The sequence below is a fragment of the Balaenoptera acutorostrata genome, chromosome 19, assembly GCF_949987535.1.
Source record: "Balaenoptera acutorostrata chromosome 19, mBalAcu1.1, whole genome shotgun sequence".
Taxonomy (NCBI): domain Eukaryota; kingdom Metazoa; phylum Chordata; class Mammalia; order Artiodactyla; family Balaenopteridae; genus Balaenoptera; species Balaenoptera acutorostrata.
Window position 1 is genome coordinate 37,233,871 of NC_080082.1, and position 24,103 is coordinate 37,257,973.

Consider the following 24,103-nt stretch of genomic DNA (forward strand, 5'->3'; position numbering starts at 1 on the left):
AGAGGACACAACCCCATGTAAATACCAAGCCCAAATACCGGTTCCTAACTGGTGCCAGCAGGTCAAGCTAGACCTGCACCAAAAACAAATGTCCAGTTTCACTAGAGTTGGAAAAGTGTTGGTTTTTTTTTATTGGACCTACCTCATAAGGAGTCTATGTAACTGGACCCAATGCATTTTTTTAAAAAATTTATTTATTTATTTATTTATTTATTTATTTATTTATTTATTTATTTATTTATGGCTGTGTTGGGTCTTCGTTTCTGTGCGAGGGCTTTCTCCAGTTGCGGCAAGTGGGGGCCACTCTTCATCACAGTGCGCGGGGCCTCTCATTATCGCGGCCTCTCTCGTTGTGGAGCACAGGCTCCAGACGCGCAGGCTCAGTAGTTGTAGCTCACGGGTCTAGCTGCTCCGCGGCATGTGGGATCTTCCCAGACCAGGGCTCGAACCCGTGTCCCCTGCATTAGCAGGCAGATTCTCAACCACTGCGCCACCAGGGAAGCCCCCCAATGCATTTTTTATTTCAGAAACTGTGTGACAAAAAAAAAGTTACCACTGACAAAAAAAAATAACAAAAATAACCTGTGTACTTTGTCTAGCAGACAAAGTGTTGCTATGTTCAGAAGTTGCTATGTTCAGAAGTGTTGGGAAAGAGTCCTCACTTCCTCTATGTGTCATTTTCATATTGTATCTAGCATTCCAAGGGTGTATTTTTCCCTTCAATTTAAACATTTATTGAACATGTATCATATCAGCACTGCTCTAAAGATGAATCAGATTATCACAGAAAGTGGTCAACAAATGAAGCTACTTGCATGAGATATGCTAATTCCCCCCCCCACACACACATACATTTTCCCATTCAGTGCTCACAGTTGTTCTATTACCCCATGAATAGGTATGATTAGCCCCATTTTGCAAATGGCAACACTGAGGCTCAGTGATCTCTTAGCTGGTAAGTGCTAGAGCCAATGTGTGCACAATGATTTGCTCAGCTCTGTCTCTGCCTCCGGGATGAAGTACCTGGAGGTTCATGGAAAACACCCACTCCTGAGCATGTTCCACAACAAGCCTTAAAACACAAGGGTGAGGGAGGGGAATACCCTCTCTATGTATGGATGTATTAAGTGGCATTATTTTTAAACACCAGGAACTGTATATAATCTAAATGCTTAAGTGTGCAGTTAACCAAATGACTATTTATCCATAGAATTGATGAAGTAGCCAACCAAACTGCTCACCGGGCACTTTTATTAGCATGTTCTAATGTCGAAGGGGGAAAAGTTAGGATCTAAACACACACACACATCTCAACCATATAAAAATACTCTCAGGAAAAGGACAGTAAGGAATGTTAGGGGAATTCCTTGGCGGTCTAGTGGTTAGGACTCCACGCTTTCACTGCCAAGGGCCTGGGTTCGATCCCTGGTCAAGGTTGGGGAACTAGGATCCCTCAAACCATGTGGCACGGCCAAACAAAAGGAATGTGGCCTTGATTAATTCTGGTTAGAGAATTACAGGGAATTTTAAAATTTCTTCCTTGACTTTTATTTTCTAGTTTTTCCACATGAACATCTTTACTTTGATAATCAGAATACTTTTTGTTTTGCACTGTGATTTAATGTACACTTTTGTGCTCTGACCTAAGCATCACTAGGATTCTCGATGTTTTTACAGTTTTGAAATTTAATATCTTCAAAAGGACTTCAAGGTTATGCATTCAGAGCAAAGCAGACAAAACTGGGGAGGAGATAAAAAAAAAAAAACACAAAAACATGAGAGTCAGCCCTTCATATCTGTGAATTGAACCAACCTCAAATCAAAAAATATTTTTTTCAGGAAATTCCAAAAAGCAAAAGTTGAATTAGCCACACACCAGTCACTATTTACATTGTATTTACAGCTATTCATGTAGCATTTACATTGTATTAGGTATTATAAGTAATGCAGAGATGATTTAAAGTATATGGGAGAATATGCGTAAGTTATATGCAAATACTGTACCATTTTATATAAGGGATTTGAGCATCCTCAGGTTTTGGTATCCTGGGAGATCCTGGGACCAATCCCCCATGGATACCAAGGGACGACTCTATATCTTCTAATTTTTTTAGTGACAGATTCTTTTTTTAAATTGTAGTTGAGTTACAATATTATATTAGTTTCAGGCGTACAGCATAGTGGTTCAGTATTTTAATAGATTATACTCCATTAAAAGTTATTGCAAAATAATGGCTATAGTTCCCTCTGCTGTACAATATATCCCTGTTGCTTATCTATTTTATATATAGTAGTTTGTATCTTTTAATCCCATACTCCTATCATGTCCTTTCCCCTTTCCCTCTCCCCACTAGTAACCAGTAGTTTGTTTTCTATATGATACTGTTTTGCTATACACATTCATTTTTTAGATTTCACGTATAAGTGATGTAATACACTATTTGTCTTTCTCTGACTTACTTCACTTAGTATGATATTCTCTAGGTCCATCCACATTGCTGCAAATGGCATTATTTCATTCTTTTTTATGGCTGTATTCCATTGTGTATGTATGTATATATACAACATCTTCTTAAGCCAATCTTCTGATGATGGGCACTTGGATTGTTTTCATGTCTTGGCTATTGTAAACAGTGCTGCAATGAACATTGGGATGCATGTATCTTTTTGAATTAGTGTTTTCATTTCTTCCAGATATATACCCAGGAGTGGGATTGCTGGATCATATGGTAGTTCTATTTTTAGTTTTTTGAGGAACCTCCATACTGTCTCCATAGTGGCTGTATCAATTTACATTCCCACCAACAGTGTAGCAGGGCTCCCTTTTCCCTGCACCTTCTCCAGCATTTGTTATTTGTAGACTTTTTGATGATAGCCATTCTGACCAGTGTGAGGTGATTTTTTTTTTCTTTTTTCTTTTTTTTTTTTTCTTTCTCTAATAATTAGCGACATCAAGCATCTTTTCATGTGCCTGTTAGCCATCTGTTACGTCTTCTTTGGAAAAATGTCTATTCAGGCTTTCTGCCCATTTTTTGATTGGCTTTTTTTTTTTTTTTTTTAACCTTGAACTGTATGAGTTGATTTTGGGTATTAACCCCTTGTCAGTCAGGTCATTTGCAAATATTTTCTCCCAGTCAGTAAGTTGTCTTTTCATTTTGCCAATGGTTTCCTTTGCTGTGCAAAAACTCTCAAGTTTAATTAAGGCCAATTTGTTTATTTTTGCTTTTATTTCTTTTGCCTTGAGAGATAGATCCAAAGAAATATTGCTATGATTTATGTCAAAGAATGTACTGCCTACGTTCTCTTCTAGGAGTTTTATGGTTTGGGGTCTTCCATTTAGGTCTTTAATCCATTTTGGGTTTATTTTTGTAGATGGCGTGAGGGAAGAAATGTTCCAATCTCACTGTTTTACATGTAGCTGTCCAGTTTTCCCTGCACCACTTATTGAAGTGACTGTCTTTTCTCCATTGTACATTCTTGCCCCTATGTCATAGATTGATTGACCATAGGTGTGTGGGTGCCTCTTATTTTTTCAAGTGGGAGAATGAAATAGGAAACTCTAACTGACGTGTCCTCTTAAGGAAGAGAGTTGGGTGGGTGCCTGGCAGTAAGTTTCATCTTTCTTTTTCTTGAGGGGCCTCCTGGCTCGGTGGCAGGATGAAGGCCAAAAGCAAGATACCTGGAAGCCCTCAGAAGGCACCGTGGAAAGAGCAGAGGTAGGTAGAGGCCCCCCAACTAGGCAGAGTACAGCATCAGCCCCTCCCTCCTATGCGTCACCCACATACTTCTTTTAAGCCCAGCACTATTGGGTGGATGGGATTTGAGCACTGAACCATCTGGTGGCCATTCCATCTATAGGTTTTTTGAGAACAGCGACCACATCTTATTAGCTTCTGATTCCCCATTCCCTAGAAGTCTGTGGCTTATGCTTTCAAACCAAACATTGGAAAGCTTTCTAGGTGTGGTTACAGCAAACACTATACCAAAAATAGTCTAGAATAATTACTGTATTTATTTCCCCATCCTTGTCCATTCAATAAACTCTTTGTAGAATAATCTACACCAAGTTTGCTCCCCCAGACGAGGAGATGCACATGTCCCTGGGTGTGTGTGTATGTGTGTGTACAGGGTGTGTGTGCAGAGCATCTCCAGTCCCCTTGGTTATCAACCAGTAATGACCTTCAACCTGCCTTGAACACACCAACTCCTTCCCCAGCCGCTCTCTAAAGCGCCACCTGTGGTTAAATGAGCTTTGTGGGTGTGGCACCACCTCCAGCCCCCATTCCTAAGGGGAGCAGCTTCTCCTCCAATGGCCCTGATGGGTCTGGCGATTCTAGGTCCTTCTCTACCACCGCTCATGCACAGGGCCAGCCAAAGGACTCTATTCTCAAGGGCCACAGTGACTGTTCAGAGAAGGGCATGTGGACCAAGGCAGAGCCCTTCAGTGGGATTTTTCCATGTAGAACTGGACAGACAGACAGGCAGGCTTTGCACTTAACAGTGCACATCAAAACTAAAGTCAGCATCCCTCCAGGATTTCAATAAATTCCTCTTACATGACACAATAAATTCTCTTCTGCTGAAGCTACTTTGAGTAGGTTTCCATGTCTTCCACCTGAAAGAATCCTATTTTTTTAAAAATATATTTTCCAAATTTTCTTTAATAAAGACAGACGTTTCTGTTTTAAGTGAAAAATAAAGTTCTGAATCCCAGAACCACACTTTAACATTGACGTGGATCTGGGAAAGGCTAGGGAAATGAATGAAATCCCTTGTATAGGCGGCTCCCCTTTTCCCCACTGGCCTCAGGGCTGCTTCTCTGGCTCTCCCTGCCTGCCTGCCCTCCCCTGGCCCCTGTGAAGAGGCTGCTACTTCCTGTTTCACTCCCACTAGAAAATCAAGGTCTGTTTTCATTTGAACAACATTCTATTTTAAAGAATCCGTGAAGTTTTCCCACCTCAATAAAAAGCAGCCCAGGGTCCTCGGAGTTGACACCTAAGAAGAAATGGAAACTGAAAAGCTGTGACTTAGGAATGTAAGAATGAACAGAAGAGTGAAGATATACAATGAGTGATGTCCACTTGATGTTTAGATTTAAACTACAAAGCAAGTTAAACACAGTCACCATTTTGGACATACATTTTATTGTTCAGAAATTTCCACCAGAGCTTATCATGAAGTACCTTTACCTTTGGAAAACAGCTCTTCCTGCAAATCCACAAACATGGGGACAACCAGTCCGGCCTCAAGGTGCAAGGTGATGGACCAACAAGGTATAGCCCAGCATCCCCACATGCAGATCTAGATGAACAGCAGAAAACTTCACAGGTGTGGATTTAAAGTGTGACCTCAAATGACAAACGACTTACCCTGGTGGTGCCCAAACAAGACATCAGAATCTGCAGAAAATCAAATCTATCATGATCAGCGTTCCTACCTGAATGAAGTTCACCTCCTAAACCAACTGACCTTATTAAGTTTTTACTCATTTATTTTAAAACCAAACCAAGTGTATGTGACATCTTTTTAAAAAAATCATGTAAACATTGCAAAGATTTTAGGGGTTATTTATAATCTGAAGAGATTCATAAAAAAACTACTGGACTTGTTAAAACTACAAATACTAACCCTACCCCACCCCCCATGAAAAAAGCAATTGTTACAAAAATATAAAAAATATACTAGCTTCTACTATTTAACCTTTCCACCAGAAATCTCACAACTCTGGGACACATCCTGGATTTTATACCATCAACAAGCACAAGTGCAATTTTCTCAAATTTTTAAGGAAGAAAAAGTCCCAAAACATTCCCTTTGTTATTTGAGATTGTGGCTACTTTCTTCATAGGGACTGTAATGCTAGTGGGTAAGGACAGTTTGAAGTTTCCTATTGCATCCCCTGCGTGGACCCGGCATGGGAATTATAGCACAGGAGGCTGCTTTCAAAGCTCACTCCTTTAGCCTTTTCAGATTTCTCTCCAGTCCCTTCAAATCCACTTTGGGACTTGCTGGATCCCCAGACTCCTGAGCTGGCCTTGGCTTCCCTAACCGCCCACCAGGGAAGGGCCACAGGAGGAGAAGAGGGCGTAAGCCTGCTACCACCCGTAGTGCCCACTTTCTGGGAGCACGGGTTGGGCCCTGCACCCAGGTTTGCTCATACCAGGGAAACTGCGCACTTGGTGGATGATCCCCCAACTCCCACCCCCCCGAGAGATGACTGATGCTACAGGACAGTCTGCAGAGTCTGGGAGGGGAGCCAGAAGCAGATGTGGAGGCAAAACACTTTGCATATAAGGTAAAATACTTCTATAAACTTTGAATCGGTTCACATGTACACAGCAGCCATGCTACCAGGCACTTTGACCAATTAAGAGCTAGGAAACGGACCAAATTCCGCTTGAAACAACTCAACAAACGCTATGGGAAGGGGGTGTGGTTTAACTGTCTTCATGTCCTTAAGGATACCCCTCCCTCACTAGGACATTTTCAGTGTTTCCTTGCCCTCCTATCACCTAAAGGCTCACTCAAGCCCTTGGGTGAGACTGGTTGTTGGGTACCAGTGGGATGGATCCACACGCCACCAGGCAGAGTCCCTCTACGTGACTGGGATATTGCTGGGCTGAACCCTGTGCCCCTGGAGTCCAGGGAGACCCCTGGGTGGGCGTCCCAGCCTAAGCGTGCCCAAGAGAACCCTTCACCCAAAGCCCTTGTATGTGCAGAGTCCTCACTACCTGCTGTGTGCTCCCACGTGGAGGCCTGGTTCAAATCGGAGCCTGGCTCACACCCACTCCTCCCCTGCAGGACCCTCTGACCTTGGCCATAGCCCCCGGTGCCCGCCACCACCTAGCCTGGCATGCGGTCCAGCCCCATGCGCTGCTGCCCCTACCATTCTTGTCTGAGAGCAGGCTGCCTCAGAAGGGCAGGCCCTCTCTGAGCCTCCAGTGGACTCTAGGCTCTCCTGTTTGAAGGACTAGATTTTCACACCGCTAAGGGTTTTATTTCACAGATCATGGTGGTGAGTTTGGGATTTCCAGTCCTCATCATGGTTAAGTTATACATTTCCCGACACCTTGTTTCTCCAGATCTGAAACAGCTCACCCAACACACCCTGATTGTTTCAACCCCAAAAGATTTTTCCAAAAGCAACAACAACAGATTCCGAGAACACCACCACATACGCTGAGCAAGTCCCCTCTACTTTGGTTGCATCAAAAAATAGGGCTTCTGAGACAACCCCGATTCACATTTGCTCAGAAGAGAGGTGTTCCCAACATCAAGGCACAGAGAAGGAAGTCTCCTGGGGCAAAATGACGATGAAAGCGACCAGTGGCCTTCGTAGGGCCTGAGGCGGAGTCGCTGGGGGGGGGCAAATCCAGTCTGGGCTGGGTGGGCATCAGGAGGAAGGCTGAGGGCCAGGTGTCCCTCTGGGGCCTGAGGAGTCCTCATGCGTACTTCTCCAGGAACTTTATGTGAAAGTCCTTCACCTTCTGTAGAACCGTCTTTAGCTTCTCCACCGGAGGAAGGATGGTCATTCTGTCAGGAAAGAGAACAGCGTCAGTCGGACACGAGTTGCTCTGGAAGAGGGGAGAGAAGTGAACCTGGCAGGTCGCTCGTCCACCTGCGGCTGCAGAGACCAGGAGGTGCGGGCAAGTTGCGTGGGGAGGGACAGGCCTGTCTTGTCCACTGCGATGGCTCCAGGCCCTGGACAGCACCTGGCACTTGTTGAACCACTTTCTCCCACCATTCACACATTTTTTTACCCAACTCATATATGTGAACAAAAGCAATAAGCTGGTGGCAGCATCTCAGCTCACTAACACATCCACCCATAATCACAAAAGGTCTGCCCAACACTAAGAGGTGCATAGAACTTTCTCGAGCGCGTGACTCTTGGTATTTCCTATGGCTACAGAGCGAGACTCCACTCCTGCTAGACAGGCCTTTTCCATCTCCACCATCAGTCTCATAGTGAGGACCTCCAGTCATAACTTTCCTCCATAGGAATTCCCACGTTGCCATGGTAACTAACCCCTCCGTCCAATACTGTCAGCCTGCTTCCCAGCCTTAAGGGCAGCCCTCGAGAAGTAACCACTTCTTGAATGAGCCGTGAATTGCCAAGGTGAACCCAACAAGGGTGGAAAGGCCATCCACACCACCCACACGTGTTTGTCCACTGGCGGGGGGCCCTACCCACGACCTTCACTGACTCAAGACTTCGCCCCAGGTGCTAAGCCCATGACATTTCTTTTTTTAGCATCTGCTGCAAGAAACATCTGAGAGTGCCGTGCATGGAGAGGGTGCTGTTTGGAACAGAGCTGGCCTCAGCAGAGGACCTGGCTGAGCTGCTCCGGCTTGCCCAGCAGAGTCGCATGCCTGTGAAAGGCAGCACAGCAATTCCACCCTGTCTCTGAGGCAACATCTCAGCAGGCTTTTGGTGCATGGACAAGCTATTGAGCTCCTGGATGCTGTATGATACCATCACAGAGTTGAAAAGGGACAGGGGAAGGAAAAGAAAACACAGCACGGGAACACTGCAGATGGCGTGTGACAGATGGAGACAGAGCAGTCAAGGAGATGACCTTGGCGTCGCCCACAGTCTTCCTTAGTCCCTGGCGCAGGGTCTCAGCTATCTCTGCAGCAGGACAGAATGGGAGTGGGATGGGGGGACAGGGGCTCCACATATCCCAGTCTCTGTAGGTGCCTTGATGTTAAGAAGCCCAAGTTTCCCAAGACAAACCCGGGACCAGCCCGCCAGTGCAGAGGAGGTGGTACCTGAAGTGGTAGGTGCCTTCCCGCTGCCCAAAGCCGCTGCCGGGCACGACACAGATGCCCATCTCCTCCAGGAGCTTCATGCAGTAGAACATGTCGGGGGCCATCTTATGGGCCTGTGGGAGTGGGACAGAACTTAGGATTCATTCCTGGTTTCCCACCGTACAAACATTACAATCTCAAAGCCAAGTACACTTGAGATGGTAGGTTCTTTCCCGTGGCAGGGCCCTTCTGCCCTCCCTTCCTGTGAGAACCAAGGCAGGATGCTGGGTGCTGTAGGCAGCTGGGGCCGGGAACAAAGAACCCAAAGGCCACTTTGGGACAGCCATGGGCTGCGGGGCTTCTGCTCTCCAGTGGGGAGTGCCAGCCTGTTGCCTGTGTACCCCACCCCCACGGAGCAGCTCCACAAGCACTGGCCGTGTCCTCCTATACGCCAAGCCGGGGCCCTGACGTCTCTGCCCAGGGGGCCTTAAGGAACAAGCCTCTCAGGGGCCCTACTGTTGGTGCTTCTCACACTTCGGTTTGCACAACCAGGCCACCTGTTAAATAGGTTCTCAGGCTCCAACACCAGAAATTCTGATTCAATCGGCCGAGGGGTGGGGCCAGATTTTGAATGTTTAACAAGGTATTGAGGAGGTAAGGGGGTGTGAGGACACTTTCAGAGATACGGCTCTGGCCCTTGATCCTCAAACCAGGGTCTGTGGCCCCACCTGAGAACTTACTAGAAATGCAGACTCTTGGGCCCCTCCAAAGACTTCTTGAACCAGTATCGGCATTTTTAACAGGACCCCAGGTGATCCATGTACACACTCAAGTCTGAGAAGCGCTGCTCTAGGGTACTGTGGCCAGGTGGAAGGGACAGCTCTTGATGCTTCCCCAGCATCTGTTCAGTTTTAAATGCATCACATCACACGTGGGCACCTGCCTTCAGCGTACCGCTCACCTGGGGACGGCCTCACACCTGCCGCCTCAGCGCAGCATGCTGCAGGGCTGGGTCTCTGAGAGCCCGTCATCTTTACACATTAAGTACCATCTGACCAACGGATACACAAAGTTCAGAGCCTCTAGGGCCAACACTTTAGCTCCCCATGGCAAGAAGCAGTCCCATGTGAACCCAGTGAGAGAGCCAGCCCTGACCTGGCACCCCTGACCTGAGCTGCCTCCATGGCTTTGGCAGGGATGAAGATTCGAGGAAAGGCGTACATGGCCCCCTGCAAGGGGTTGCAGTGAATTCCTGGGACTTGGTTAAACAGGTCTTCTGTCAGCTTAGCTTTTTTGGCCAGGTTACCCAAGACGGACTCTTTCTCCTGATGAGACGGAGAAAGCACAGAAGTTAGCATCTCTGGACATCATGGCTCCAGACCCTGGAAACTATCCCTTCAAACTGGGGCATCGGGGCAGACTGGTGAAGGTGAGCTTGCGTGTGCATAAGCACAGCAAATGGGGGAGGTGGGCGAAACACATGTCCCTCTGCAGGAACTTCTTCCACAGACGCTCAGCCCATGAGGCTGCCACGTGCCCTGGGGCAGGAGCACACGGGCCACAGGTAGGTCCTAGGTAGCCTGTGTCATGGGTTCTACTCTTGTACCAGGATGTCATTCCTGAAAATGAGAAAAACCGGTCCCTGCGCATTGGTCTGAATGAACTTGGACCTGGATGGAACACCCTAGAACATGCTTCTAGGAGACAGCCCCAACACTTCATTTTGGGGAGTCACCCTTCCCCCAATCCATGTGGTGTGTTTGGGGCACGTGATCCAGGCAAAGCACATCAGCGACAGGCTCAGAGCTGGACATGTGTCCAAAGCTGGAGCAAGCAGCCCAGCACTTCTGCAAGTACTACTGGAATGTGTGGGTGAAGAGCTGTGGCCTGCGGATGAACGGATCAGCAAAACGTAGCATGTACACACAGCGGAATGCCACTCAGCCTTAAACAGGAGACACAGTCTGACACACGCCACAACAGGGGTACACCCTGAAGACATCATGCTAATTGAAATAAAGTCACAAGAAGACAAATGCTGTATATGAGGTACCTAGAGTAGTCATATTCACAGAGAGTAGAACAGAGGTTACCAGGGGCTGGGGGGAGGGGGAAATGAGGAGTTATTGTTTAATGGGTACAGAGCTTCAGTTTGGGATGATGAGAAGTTTCTGGAGATGGATGATGGTAATGGTTGCACAACAATTTGAGTGTACTTTATGCATTAAACTGTTCAGTTAAAAATGATCAAAATGGTAAATTACATGTTCTGTGTATCTTACCACAATTTTTAAAAAAGGTTGTGAATCTAGAACAGCTGGGAACTGACTTCTTGGTTATATGACCAATAAATTCCACTTTTGTTTAAACTACTTAGAGTTGGGTTTTTGTCACTTGCAGTTAAAAAGGTCTGACTGCATCACTTCAAGCTGCAAGGACAGCCTGCAGCTGTGTCTTAAGCCACAGGCAGGCCCGTGGCCTGGAATCAATGCCATGCTCATGCATTTCCCCCTTTTAGTTTACTGACAGAATCATTCCCCTCCCGCTCCCACCCAGGGTGTTCTCAGGACACAAGGCCATTCCCTCTGGGCGCCTGCCCAACCGTGGTGCTCACAGGCGAGAAAGAGGAAGGGGTGCACCCCCCCCCCCCAACACACATGCAACAGTCCTCCCACTTCAAATACAGCCCAGCTGCATCCTGAGACTTAACCTCATTGGGGTGAGTCAGGCACCACGTGGAACAACAAGCATCCCCAGGAGGCCATCTGGACAGAGGCTGGCCATTGAGACAATACATGGTGAACACTGGCCGCAGCAGTGATGCAGGCAGGCCATGGGACAAGCTGACTCACCCTGCTGAACTGCTCGAAGGATTCCTCTCCTGGCACCGGGGGGTTCACAACGATGTCCATGGCAGCCTGCCCAGACACTGGCGGGCACAGACGCACCGAGAGCAGCTTTACCAGCTGGCCCTTGATCTCAGGGTGCAGGTTGATCACCTCCATGTAGCCTCCTCTGTAGCCACACCTAAAAGGTTGAAGACGGGGAGAGGACCCACCGGTCACAGCGAGACCTCTACTAAGTGCATCCAGCCGGCCAGAATCTTCTGTAAACATTCCCATGCCCAACACTGAGTGTTGCCAGTGGAAAGTGAATGGGAGTGATCTGTGTAAATTCCACATCAATTCCTTAAAACCGTGCTCTCTCCTTCCTCTCTCCTTTTTGCCACCTCCTGAGAAATGCACACGCCAGAACAGCAGCCTCAGTGCTGGCCATGTGTTGAGAAGACAGAGCCAGCCCAGCAGCCCATCTTTGAATGACCTCATGGGGCAGAGCCAGTCCTGGACCCCCCGTGCCTTTGGACTGTTATCACAGAGACACACTTCCATCTCGTTTGAGCCACTGTATTTTGGGGCCTTTTGGTTAGAGCAGCTTAGCCTGACTCTTAACTTATACACTAGCCCTGCTCCAAAGGGGCATGTGATTCAGGCCAGGCACCCCCTGCACAGGTTCGAGGGGTGGGCATGTGAGCAGTAGCCTGAGGACTTTGCTAGAACTTTCTGAAGCCTGAAAACAAAGCCAACCCAAAGGAAAGCAAAGCAGGGAATTCCCTGGCGGTCCAGTGGTTAGGACTTGGCACTTTCACTGCCGAGGGCCAGGGTTCAATTCCTGGTCGGGGAACTAAGATCCCACAAGCCACGCGGTGCGGGCAAAAAAAAAAAAAAAAAGGAAAGCAGAGCTGAGAAAGAAAACAAGACAAAGCCAGAAAGCAGAAACAGAGATCTGGTGACACTTTTAAGCCCCCTGATTCAACTTTACTCCTTGACTTTTTAAATTTTATTTATTTTTTATTTATTTTTTTATTTGGCTGTGTTGGGTGTTTGTTGCTGCGTGCTGGCTTTCTCTAGCTGCAGCGAGCAGGGGCTACTCTTTGTTGCGGTGCGCGGGCTTCTCATTGCGGAGGCTTCTCTTGTTGTGGAGCATGGGCTCTAGGTGTGCAGGCTTCAGTATTGTGGCTCGAGGGCTCTAGAGTGCAGGCTCAGCAGTTGTGGTGCACGGGCTTAGTTGCTCCGCAGCATGTGGGATCTTCCCCGACCAGGGAATCGAACCCGTGTCCCCTGCACTGGTATGTGGATTCTTTTTTTTTTTCTTAATTTATTAATTTATTTTTATCTATTTTTGGCTGCGTTGGGTCTTCGTTTCTGTGCGAGAGCTTTCTCCAGTTGCGGCAAGTGGGGGCCACTCTTCATCGCGGTGCGTGGGCCTCTCACTGTCGCGGCCTCTCCCATTGTGGAGCACAGGCCCCAGACGCACAGGCTCAGTAGTTGTGGCTCACGGGCCTAGTTGCTCCGCGGCATGTGGGATCTTCCCAGACCAGGGCTCGAACCCGTGTCCCCTGCACTAGCAGGCAGATTCTCAACCACTGCGCCACCAGGGAAGCCCTGGCATGTGGATTCTTAACCACTGTGCCACCAGGGAAGTCCCTGTAAGGCAGATTCTTTACCACTGGACCACCAGGGAAGTCCCCTGATATGGATTTTTTAAAAAGCCTCTTTGATGTAGGCCAGTTCAAGTTGAGTTTCTGTTACTTATTTCCAAAAGGATCCTGATTGATATACAGTCAAATCTCATGAAAATAAGCTGAGATCATACACAAAAACAAAACAAAACAAAAACCTTTCAGAACGAAATCAGCTCCATCAGTCACACTTTCTGGACTGTGATTGATAACATTCAGACTAATAAGCACAGAAATGCAGGCACCAGCTCCTGCCTTCCTCTGTATGTGTACCACACCCACACAACCTCAGAGCACTTGATATGAGACACTCGATAAAACGCTTTTGGGATCAGGCTGCAGAATTAACTGGCAGAGACAGATCCCCATGTGATCCCTCAACTCACTTTTCCAATGCGTGAAGATAAATTCTGGCATCTCAGAAACGTTTCCTGTAACAAAGTTGAAAGAAGAAACTTTCTGCTTTACCCTCTGCTGATGAGCAGAATACCAAATTGGGCAAATCGGTCTGATCCTAGGTAATCAGGATCTGAGGGCAACAGGATACCACCTCAGGTTACCGACATCCAGGGTATTACCGTTAAAACAGTCATCAGTAACACAGATGGAGAGATGGGTAGGTATGTGACAAACACACTTGAGTTTGAAAAATGAGTTAATGGAGAACATATTTGTTTAGGAAAAGAGCTACATGACACATGAAGTCTAGCAAGGAGGCAGCATCACTACTGGGGTAGACCAGAAAGATCAGCATAAATCAACCCCTGCCCACATCAAATATAGCCAAGAACAGTTGGGTGACCATCCCAAGGGGACAGCTCCCTTGACCTTGCTAAAATATTTCTTGAAGCTTCACAGTTACACTGGCCTCCAGACCCCCTCCTGACACCTGGCATAAAGCAGAACTTCCACAATGCTGGGTAATGAATGTCCTTAGCTGTAAATGCACTGGCCTTTCCATCTCAGTCTAGTTTGTAGGTTCCTCCTCTCCTCCCCTAACTGCTGAGCAGGGAGGGCCTGGGCCCAGTCCCTGGAACTCTTCTCTATCTATACTCACCCCTGGTGAGACATGTAGGCTCAGAGATCTGTCTAACAACTCATACATTGACATCTCACAAACTTTAATCTCCAGCTGGATATCAGCCCTGAGCTGCAGACTCACACATCCATCACCATCTGGACATCCAATAGGCATCTGCAAATTCTACACATCCAAAACCAACTTCTAATTTTACCCCAAAACCTGCTTCACACACAGCAATCCTCATCTATTGATGGCAACTCTATCCTTCCTGCTGTTTGAACAAAAAACTTGGGAATCATCCTTGACTTCTCTCTCTCACACCCACCTTTTCCATCAAGCAACACCTGTCAACTCCACCTTCAATCATATCCAAGATCCAACATCTTCTCCCCACCTCTACCCTGGCCCACGATATCTCCCCTGGACCATAACAGCCTTCTGACTCGAGTGACCACTTCTGTCCCTACCCCCATCACACAGCAACCAGAGAATCTGGTAAAACATAAGTCAGGAGAAGTCACACCTCTGTGTAAACCCTCCAAGGGTTCCCATCTCACTCTGAGTAAAAGTAAAAAATAACCTAAGTAGCCCGGGTGATCTGGCCTCCTATGACTTTTTTTGGTCTCAACTTCTGCCACTTTCTCTCTCACTCCTTTCTAGTCTCCTTGCCGCTCCTCAAACAGCTGCTCCTTCCACCTCAGGGCCTTTGCACGTGCTGTTCCCTCTGTCTGGAAAGCTCTTTCCTCAGACATCTGTGTAGCTCCCCACACCCCCTCCCGTGGGTCTTAACTCAAAAGCCAACTCCTCAGTGACCAGACCGCACCTCTCGGCATTCCTATCTCTTCTCTAATTATTTTTGTCCACTTGACGTGTGATATTCGTTTGTCTATTGCCTCTCTCTCCTCACTAAAGCAAAACTCTGTGAGGGCAGGGATGGCTGTGGTTTGCTCACTGCTGTAACCTCAGTGCCGAGATCAGTACTGGACTCATAGCAGGTGTTCAATAAATATTAGCTGAATGAATGAATACAGGATTGATAGCTGACTCTGGCCCCAGAGGTCACGCAGTGCTAAGGCAGGGTGCATACAGAGCTCCTGCACACAGAGCTTGGCCTATTGGCCTGACAGCATTTGTCCACTCAACCTGCCTTCCCTGGCCCTCAGAGTTCAGTCAATGTCAGAGCAACAGCCACATGGCTGGCAGAAAACACTAGCGTTGGAAGCTGCTGTGAGGTCCTGTTTTCATTTTCATCACAGCCTTATCATACACGAGCCCTTGCACAAGGTCTGTCCTCACACCACCGTGCTGCCTTTGGGGAGGTGTGGCCTGTCTCCTCCTGCTTCTTAGATCAGCAGAGACGGTGGATAAGGGCAGCCGTCTCTGTCCAGCAGACTGAGGTGGGGCAGGGCGGAGAAGCACAGAGACCAAGCAGGCCCAGGGGCAGCGGGAGGGAGGTGGGGGCCCACATACTCGCCCATGTAGCCCTTGGAGGTGGAGTGGAAGGAGGCGAGCTCCACGTTGCCGGAGTACTCGGGCCCCATCTCGTAAAGCACCTTCTTAAAGGAGTGAAATCTGCAGTCTGGAGAGTACACGTTGTCCTGGTACACCTGCAGGAGGGGACGGGATGGAGACAGTCATCGCAAGTCCCCCAGAAGCCTGACCCACCCAGGCGGCGGCTGAGGGAGGGCACAGGTGCTCCGGGCCAAACTGCAGCCAGGCAGCCTGCCGTGAGGCCCAGCCGCGGACACCACTGCCAAGCCAGACGTGCCTGAGGGAACCTTCCAGAACAAGCAAGGAGGGAAGGCCTCGCGCTGGATGCCCACTGGATTCGCCCACATGAGCCTCACCCAGTCTCCAGACCTCCTTTCTGCCTCATGTGCCAGTGATGACATCAAGTACCCCACCTGCCCAAGCAGGTTTCCTCCCGGAGTGTGATGTTCACTTCCGTCAATAAGATGAGTGGTGAAAGCAGTTCATGCACCTGTCCTGACCTCCGCACCTGAAGTGCTAACTGTGTACCCTCCGCACTTCACGGCACTCACCCAGCTCTCTGTCCACCACTGCTGTCGGTACCCACACTGGACCGAGCAGCGCCCACACTGGACTGAGCAGCCCCCAGAATGGACCAAGCAGCGCCCACACTGGACCGAGCAACCCCTACACTGGACCGAGCAGCGCCCACACTGGACCAAACAGCGCCCACACTGGACCGAGCAGCCCCCAGAATGGACCAAGAAGCACCCACACTGGACCGAGCAGCACCCACACTGGACCGAGCAGCACCCACACTGGACCGAGCAGCACCCACACTGGACCGAGCAGCGCCCACACTGGACCGAGCAGCCCCCACCCTGGTGCGAGCAGCACCTCCCTGTCCCCGCACTGTCTAGCACGCCGCAGGCAAGCATCCCATCTGCCCTGGGAGATGAGCTTCCCATACCCAGTTTGGATATCAGGGAAACCGAGGCTCTCTGGAGTGCTGTGGGTCAGCAGGAGGGTCAGGCCAGCTCCACCTTCAACAAGCCAGGCCGAGCTTCCTCCTGCCCCACACCTCCCTTCCCAGACCCCGAGGGAAGAGGTTTGTGCCCAGGTCACTCTGCTGTCCATCCTCTCCTATAGAAATGAAGATTTTAGGTCCATCTGCTATTAATCACGGCAACAATTTGGTGGGTAAGCTGTGTGTGTGGGGCGGGGCGGGGGGGCACTGAGGAGCAAAGAAATGAAGCTTCCGTGTTAGAAGCTGCGACTAACTAGAAATCATGCAGCAATGAAGAAATGAAAACAGGATATGACGTGTCTTTCATTTCTTTCCTTGCAGGAAAAGAATGGGCATGCCTTGTCTCCAGAACTGGGGTTCAAGAAGCAGCAGCTGTGGGGGGTTAATTAAGACTCCCCTCCTCACGGGACACAGCATTAGGCCCACCCAGCACCCACTCTCCCTGCTTGAGAAAGAGGCCCTCAATTTGCCTCAGGGAACAGCCTCACCTGCTCTGTCTGCAGGTTTGGGGGCACAGGGCAGAGACACTGCCCCGTGCCCAGGGCCTGGTCAGTTTGCGTATTGCAACCACTGGGCCACAGTAATTGGCTCAGCAATGGGTGTTTGACCCGAGCTGCACCAGTGAGGCTCAATTCTGAGACTTTTGCTGGAACCACCAGGAAGAAATGCTCTCTTTCTAGACTGGGAAGATAGCAGGCCCGTGTGTGAGGCCAAGGCAGCAGGATGGAATGAGAGGAGCTGGAAGATATGGGTTGAGTCCCTGGATCCAGCCCCACTCTGGAGACCCTACCACCTTTTTACTTTTCAAGTTTAAAGTAGTTTGGGTTAGATTTCTGAAACTTATAACCAAGATTCCAAACCAATGTTGGGATGATTTTTGGTCACAGTCTCACAGGGTGTAACACTGAACATCCTCAACCTTGTTAGAATCTCTCTTCCAACACCTAGAAAGTTCTCTCTGGCTATAGAACAACCAGGTCTGGCTCCCTCTCCCAGAAGAGAAGGTGCACCCTCACCTCTGAGAGCCGAGGCCGCTCTTACCTCATCAGCCAGGAGAAAGAGCTTCTCCTCCCAGGCAAAGTGAATCACGTCTTCTATGCACTTTCTGCTCTGCACCTGACCTAAAAAGTCCCCAAACAAAAGCAGAAGGTAGGTTGTAATGCTGTTTAAATTGTCCCCAGGTAAGAACCCCAACCAGAATCACTCAGGTATCTGTGTTCCCCAGGACCCTGTGGGACCACCCTCCCTAGCTGCTGTGACTGGGGGGGGGGGGTTCAGTCAACCTCCAGGGAGCCCCGACAGTCAGCCCCGTCCCTCTGACTCACTTAAGCTGGGTATGTGGAAGGAGCAGTGTTTCACACCCAACTTTCTTGTTATTCTTATTGGAGGTGTGTGTGTGTGTGGGGGGTATATTTGTATTAAGCTGTGCTGGAGGGCAAGAAGGCATGAAAGCATCATGGAGAACAGGAAAATTAAACTGAAGGAGTTAAATCATTCAGCCCCACTCCCCTCCTTACCCCACAGCGGCAGCACCAGGAGAACCGCACTGGCTACACCTTCTCCCCACACAAGCTCGGTGAGGCAGGGACAAGGTCTGCAGGCTCAGTGCTGACCCTCAAAGCCAGCACTCAGCAGGGCCCCGGTAAATACTGTGGAATAAGCTCTAAATGAAATGAGCCCGCCTGCCAGCTCTGGCTTCTCCCGGCAGCAGCTACACGGGGGCTGCGCCCTCTGAGGATGCTGCCGGGTCCCCCGCAGGGTCCCTGCCAGGGTCTCCCTTCAGGGCTTGACCCAACATTTCATCCATCTTAGAGAAATGAGTGCCGGCCAGCAGCAAAATACTTACCCATCAGTTCACAGGAAATACTGTGGGTTTAGGTGGGGAAAGGAACAAAGGCAACAAGGTAGAAATGAACCTTTTCCCAATATTTCCTGAGGCCCACTATAAGTGTGGCACTGGATTGTCTGATGTACTCACAAAGCCTCTGGGAAAGCACTAGTCAGGCATGCTGACTTCTCACAAAAGGCTGTTTCTTTACTATACATAAATGTGCATCTGGGGATGTTACATATACGTATATATTTATGTGTGTATGTATGTGCACATGTGTTATTTATATATGCATCTACATCTTGGTGCAAACCAGTATGTAGAGTATGTTACCTTCTTGTTAAAAATAAAAATAACTATATTCTTGTCCATGTAAGAATAACAAGAATAAGTCTTAGAAAAAATATATAGATGTATCTTATAAGAGCATGGTATGATTCAGCCAGGATTTCAGACTTAAACTGTCTAAGCAATGAACCAATTCCTCTGCTAAGGGACCAACCTATCTCCTGCCAAGAAAGGGTCAACCGGGCTTCCTATGAAGCAAGCTCATGGCTCTGGGAATTAGGAAGGGTAGTAGCCCTGGATGCTCCAAGGAGCCAGCTGCTGTTCCCACAGACGGACAGGAGCTGCCTATCCAGGGGGCTGAGCCTGCCTACAAACGCTGCTGGTCTTCTCTCCCAGGGCTGCCATCCCACAAAGTGTATCCTGTGAGGATGCAAGCAAAGGTTTGAGCACCAAGAGCATCAAACCATGTGTACATAATGCCAGGGGGAGTGTTAAGAGAACTGAGCCAGGGCCAGGCCTCAGGAAGCCTCCAGCTCAGGAGAGGAGAGGGGACCTGCTGTGTGCAAATAATCCCCGCGATGTGAGCGATGCAGACTGTAGGACAAGGACAGAGCTTACTTCTCTCCAGTGCCTGGGACGAAGGAGTCACTCAGAACATGCCTGCTGAGCCAATGGATGGACAAACACACACGGTGGTACAGGAGGAGAGTCACATAGGCTCTAGAGGGGCAGGGCACAGCTGTGCCCAGCAGGGGGAGACACGAGCCCAGCGCACAAAAGCGGTGGCTCTGCTGTAGGCCTCAGAGCTGGGGAGGGGTCTAAGTGCCCCTTGCCAGAGGCCAGGCCAAAGGAGTTGCCCACAAACGAGTGGGGATACCTGTTGCTGGTACCAGCCCTGCATCCTGCCCTTCTCTGAGCAACAGCGCTCAGCTGTCCTAGGGGGAACTCCCTCTCTTTAAACTCCAGCAAGGGACATGGGATACAGACCCAGCCAATCAGCCTCAGTGATTTAACCAGGTCAGGCACGGGCCGGTTGGCCAACGTGCGCCAGTGAGAGTCTGGCCTGCGGCTTTGGCTGAAACTATGGGCAAGGCTCTCTGCGGAGGGCGCTCAGGTGCTGGGCGATGACTGGAACTGCTGGAGGCCACTCTCAGGACAGATGCTTCCTGAGAAGGATTCCCACCCAGAGGAGAGCAGAGCTGGGAAATGGCCCGGGGTTCCTATGACAATGACGCTGATTCAAGTGTGCTGCCTTACCCTGGACTTCACAGATCCGCTCCCTTCAAGTCTTAAGATGAGTTTCTGTCTTGAATCCCAAAGAGCCCTGTTAGCCACTTACATCCAGTCCATTTTGACACCTTTTAGCCAAAGTGGTCACAGTGTGTGGTTCAGGCAAAATACGTGGTTATCACAGGTAGGTTTCTATTTTCCATCCCCCATCTTCCAATAGCTGATTTTCACCCATTAAGACCCCAGAGAGGGAATTTCCTGGTGGTCCAATGGTTAGGACTCACTTTCACTCTCAGGGCCCGGGTTCAATCCCTGGTCGGAGAACTAAGATCCCACAAGCTGTGCAGCATGGCCAAAAGAACCCCCAAAACTGCTTATATTAACATATACTCACATGACTCCCCCACCTTTGACCTAAAACAGGAAAGTCTCTAGTGCAGTTATTTCTCCCCAGACAGCCAGGTGAAGATTTATGTAAGCACCTGGCCAAGAAGTTACCAACCCTATGATATAAACTAGGTATACAGAGTATTTCCTAAGATGTAGGACCTACTACTCCAAGTTTGGGACCCAGTGGCATCAGCGTCACCTGGGGGCTTGTTAGAAATGCAAATTGTCAAGCCCCACTCCAGCCTAATTTCATCGGAATACCTAGAAGTGGGGCCCAGCAGTTTGTTTTTTTCTTAACAAGCTAAAGTTTTAGAACGATCATCCTAGGGCAGTGTTTCTCATCCTCAGCTGCATAGAATATTGATGCCTGGGGCCCCATCCCCAGAGATTCTGAGGTGCAGCCTGGCCTTTGACATTTTTAAAAGCTCCCTCTGTGATTCTAATGTGCAACCAGGATTGAGAACCCAGCTCTGTCATTTTCCTACTGAACCATGGTTAGACCCTTCATCCCTTCCCCCAAGCAGTTGGTGGAAATAAACCAGGGTGGAGGGCAGCTGCACCCATTTTCTGCACTCAGGAATTCAAGTGGCGCTTTCAGCTGATTGAAGCATCATTTGATGTTCCCAAGAAGCAGATTCCACAATCAACTCCACCACGCTTTGGCCCTGACCCAGTTTATCTCAACAAAGGAGGAGAGAGGAGCCCTTGTTCTCGGCATCCGAATAGCATCGGGGGCACATGAAGCCAGCAGCCTGGAAAGATCAAAACAGGCAGAACTGTGCATTTTTTTTTTAAAGAAAAATACGCAAAATTAGTAGTGATTTTCAACTTCTGGAATCAGGTTTTTTTGGTTTGTTCGCTTTTGTTTTTAATATGGCATTTCCTTTTCAGGCCTCAAAGTACACAGTAACGCTGTGTCAAAGAAAAACAACGCACACACCAGCAATCTGAAAACTGGTTCAGAAAAACAAGTAGGAGTAAGGGTAGAATGAGGCCTATGATTAATGGTGATGGTTTGTGCGTGACCTCAAAAAGAAGATTCTTTGCAAGTGCAAGAACAGGAGAAAAACTGGTCTTAATACAACCCTGCCCAGGAAAATGCCTGCATTTGCTCACCTCCTAAGGTGGCCTGCGGCAAATTTTATGGCTTTATGTTAGCAAATCTGAAGTTGGACTGGGAACCTGGGAGCAAAGAGGACTTCATTGTTTCTTAGAGCTTTAGTGTCCAGACATCCAGTACTCCAGCCACCCTGCCCCTGCTCCCCAAGAAACTGGCCAGGGAGTAAAGCACAGACCTGTGGGGTTCCCGGGGTTGATGATGCACAGCACCTTGGGGTCACAGTGCTCTTTGGCCTCCCGCACGGCCCGCCGGAGCTCATTCACGTTCAGGGCCCAGCAGTTGTCCTCATCCAGGTAATAGTTCACCTGGATGGCATCGAGTTCAGAGATGACCGCCGAGTAGAGGGGGTACTGCGGGATGGGGATCATCACACCCGTCCGTGACTTGCCACCCCCGGAGACCAGGATCTTCAGGATCGTCTGCAACCGAGAAGTCACATCTTGCAAGGCCACCGCCACTGCCCACCCGCGGGGGCTGACCGGCAGCAGGCAAGCTGGAAGGCCCCAACCCCCGCCTTTCACCAGCCACCCCACTGCCTGCCTCCAGTGCAGCCCCATGGGAGTGGCTGAACTTCCCCGAGTCTCACTTTCCTCATCTGTAAGACGAGGTCTGCTGTGAGAAATAAGCAAAATGTTTTAAAGTTCTCAGTACAGTGCATGGTATGTAGTTTAACATGCAATACTTGTTAGTATTTTTTAAAGAAGTCTTTTAAAGCAGTAGCCCACAAACTGGCCCTGTCTCAGAATTATTCTGACCTCACCCCTGAAACTCATTCTGTATGTCTGGGGTGGAGCCCAGGAATCTGTCTGGTCGGTGGCCCAAGGCTGGACAGACCCCTGAACAAGGGGTTGTTGAAATGGGATAAAATACCCAGCTATGGCCACCAGGTGGCGCTCCAACCTGGCTGTTTCCAAAGCTGAGTGCGCCCTAGGTTCATAGGATTCCTGAGAAACCAGGCCTGGGGAGTCCTGTGGGGCACTGGTGGAGGTGGCAATAATTCACTGGATTAATAAGCCCAAACTCTTCTGGGCGAGTCCCCACCTTACACACAGACTTAGCTCCTTTCTCAGGTTCGGCTCCTTGCTGCAAGAATGCCACTGGATTAAAAACTGCAATGACTTGATTCTTTCACTAAATCTTGAGGACCCCTCCCCCCACCCTCCTCTGGAACCTCTACCTATACCTGGGCTTCTCTGGGAATAGAGGGGCCTTGGCAGAACACAGTGGAAGATGCCATGGTTGGGAGCCTGAGTCCAACACTAGAATCTCAAATGCCACAAGAGGCTGACTTAGAGCAGGCAGACCACCTAAGGTCTCTGGGCCTCAGTTTCCTCCCAGGCTCCAGGAAGAGTTTAATGCATTTGAAAGGCTTTAGGAAAGGACTAAAGCATTTAACAAACAACAAAAACAGGAGCCTTGTAAGTCAAGAGACACAGACAAAGATAACTCCATTAAAGGAAGGGTCAGACAGGACAGGCTCCCTGAGTAGGGAGAACAAAGTGAGTGGACGGCACCCAGCGCTGACTGGGCACGGGCACAGGGTGCTGGAAGGGAAGGGAGGCTGCAGGTTCCTCAGGCCCTGGGTTCAGCCCCTTCTGCTACGGAACACTTGATACCAGCCCCTCTACACCTCTTCCACGGCTGATCCCCAGCCCAAGCCGCCTCTTCTCTTGCCTCCTAAACACTCCCTTACATCTATTATGCCCCCTCCTGCCACACTTAAAGCTTAAGAACCTAAATCTAATTATGTCCCTCCGCCTACTTCAAATCCTTCAGTGGCTGCCAGACTCTTAGGACAACAAGGCCCCACCTGCCTCCCAGACCACTGCTGGTAACTGGCCCTCACCATGTGTGCTTGTGCCCCCTGACGCTCTGTTTCCAGACACACAGCCTCCTTCCAGCTCAAGGCCTCTGCATATGCTGACCTTCTGCTCCGAACCTGTCTCTCCCCTGCCTTCCTGAGTTCACGGGTACGCAGCTTCCAGATCTCTATCTGTTCGGCCTTCCTTGGAGAAACCTTCCTGCCCTCCCCAGCCCCCCAGGTCAGAGTCCCTGCTGCTCCCTCCTGTAACACTTTGTCCTCTTCCAGAAGAGAAACTGAAAGCTTAAGATTTGACATGTATTTATGTGCTATTAACGCCAGTCTGATCCAGCACTGATGTGTAAGCAGAGGCCAAACGTGTTTATCTCCCCAGCACCTGGCACAGTGCCTCGCAGAGGAGAAACACCGTATGTGCTGAGTGAGAGAAAAGGCCGATGTCGCCAGGAAGACGGGCACCCTCGAGTGACCCCTGACTCCTCCCAGCTGGACCTGCTGCTGCCACTCTGGAGGGAAACTGAGGCTGCCGGGGTACCCAGGTTCATGAAGACTGAACAAGGTAAGGACGGCAGGTTACCAGGGTGGGGCAGACAGCAGCGACCAGAGGGAGGCCAACCTCTCCTCCCAGGCTGTC

General features: G+C 49.3%; 1 protein-coding gene across 1 annotated transcript in view; it reads right to left on the reverse strand.

The window, feature by feature from the left end:
• Positions 1–5,111: 5,111 nt before the first annotated feature.
• Positions 5,112–24,103, reverse strand: part of GPT2 (glutamic--pyruvic transaminase 2) — a 34,226-nt gene continuing 15,234 nt past the window's right edge. Inside the window, exons 6-12 of the mRNA XM_007167640.2 lie at positions 21,826–22,069; positions 17,833–17,912; positions 15,765–15,901; positions 11,604–11,778; positions 9,921–10,076; positions 8,773–8,885; positions 5,112–7,533 (exon numbers count right to left, since the gene is read on the reverse strand). Coding sequence (XP_007167702.2) covers positions 7,443–7,533; positions 8,773–8,885; positions 9,921–10,076; positions 11,604–11,778; positions 15,765–15,901; positions 17,833–17,912; positions 21,826–22,069 — 996 coding nt within the window. The 3' untranslated portion in view covers positions 5,112–7,442. The remainder of the gene's footprint in view (positions 7,534–8,772; positions 8,886–9,920; positions 10,077–11,603; positions 11,779–15,764; positions 15,902–17,832; positions 17,913–21,825; positions 22,070–24,103) is intronic.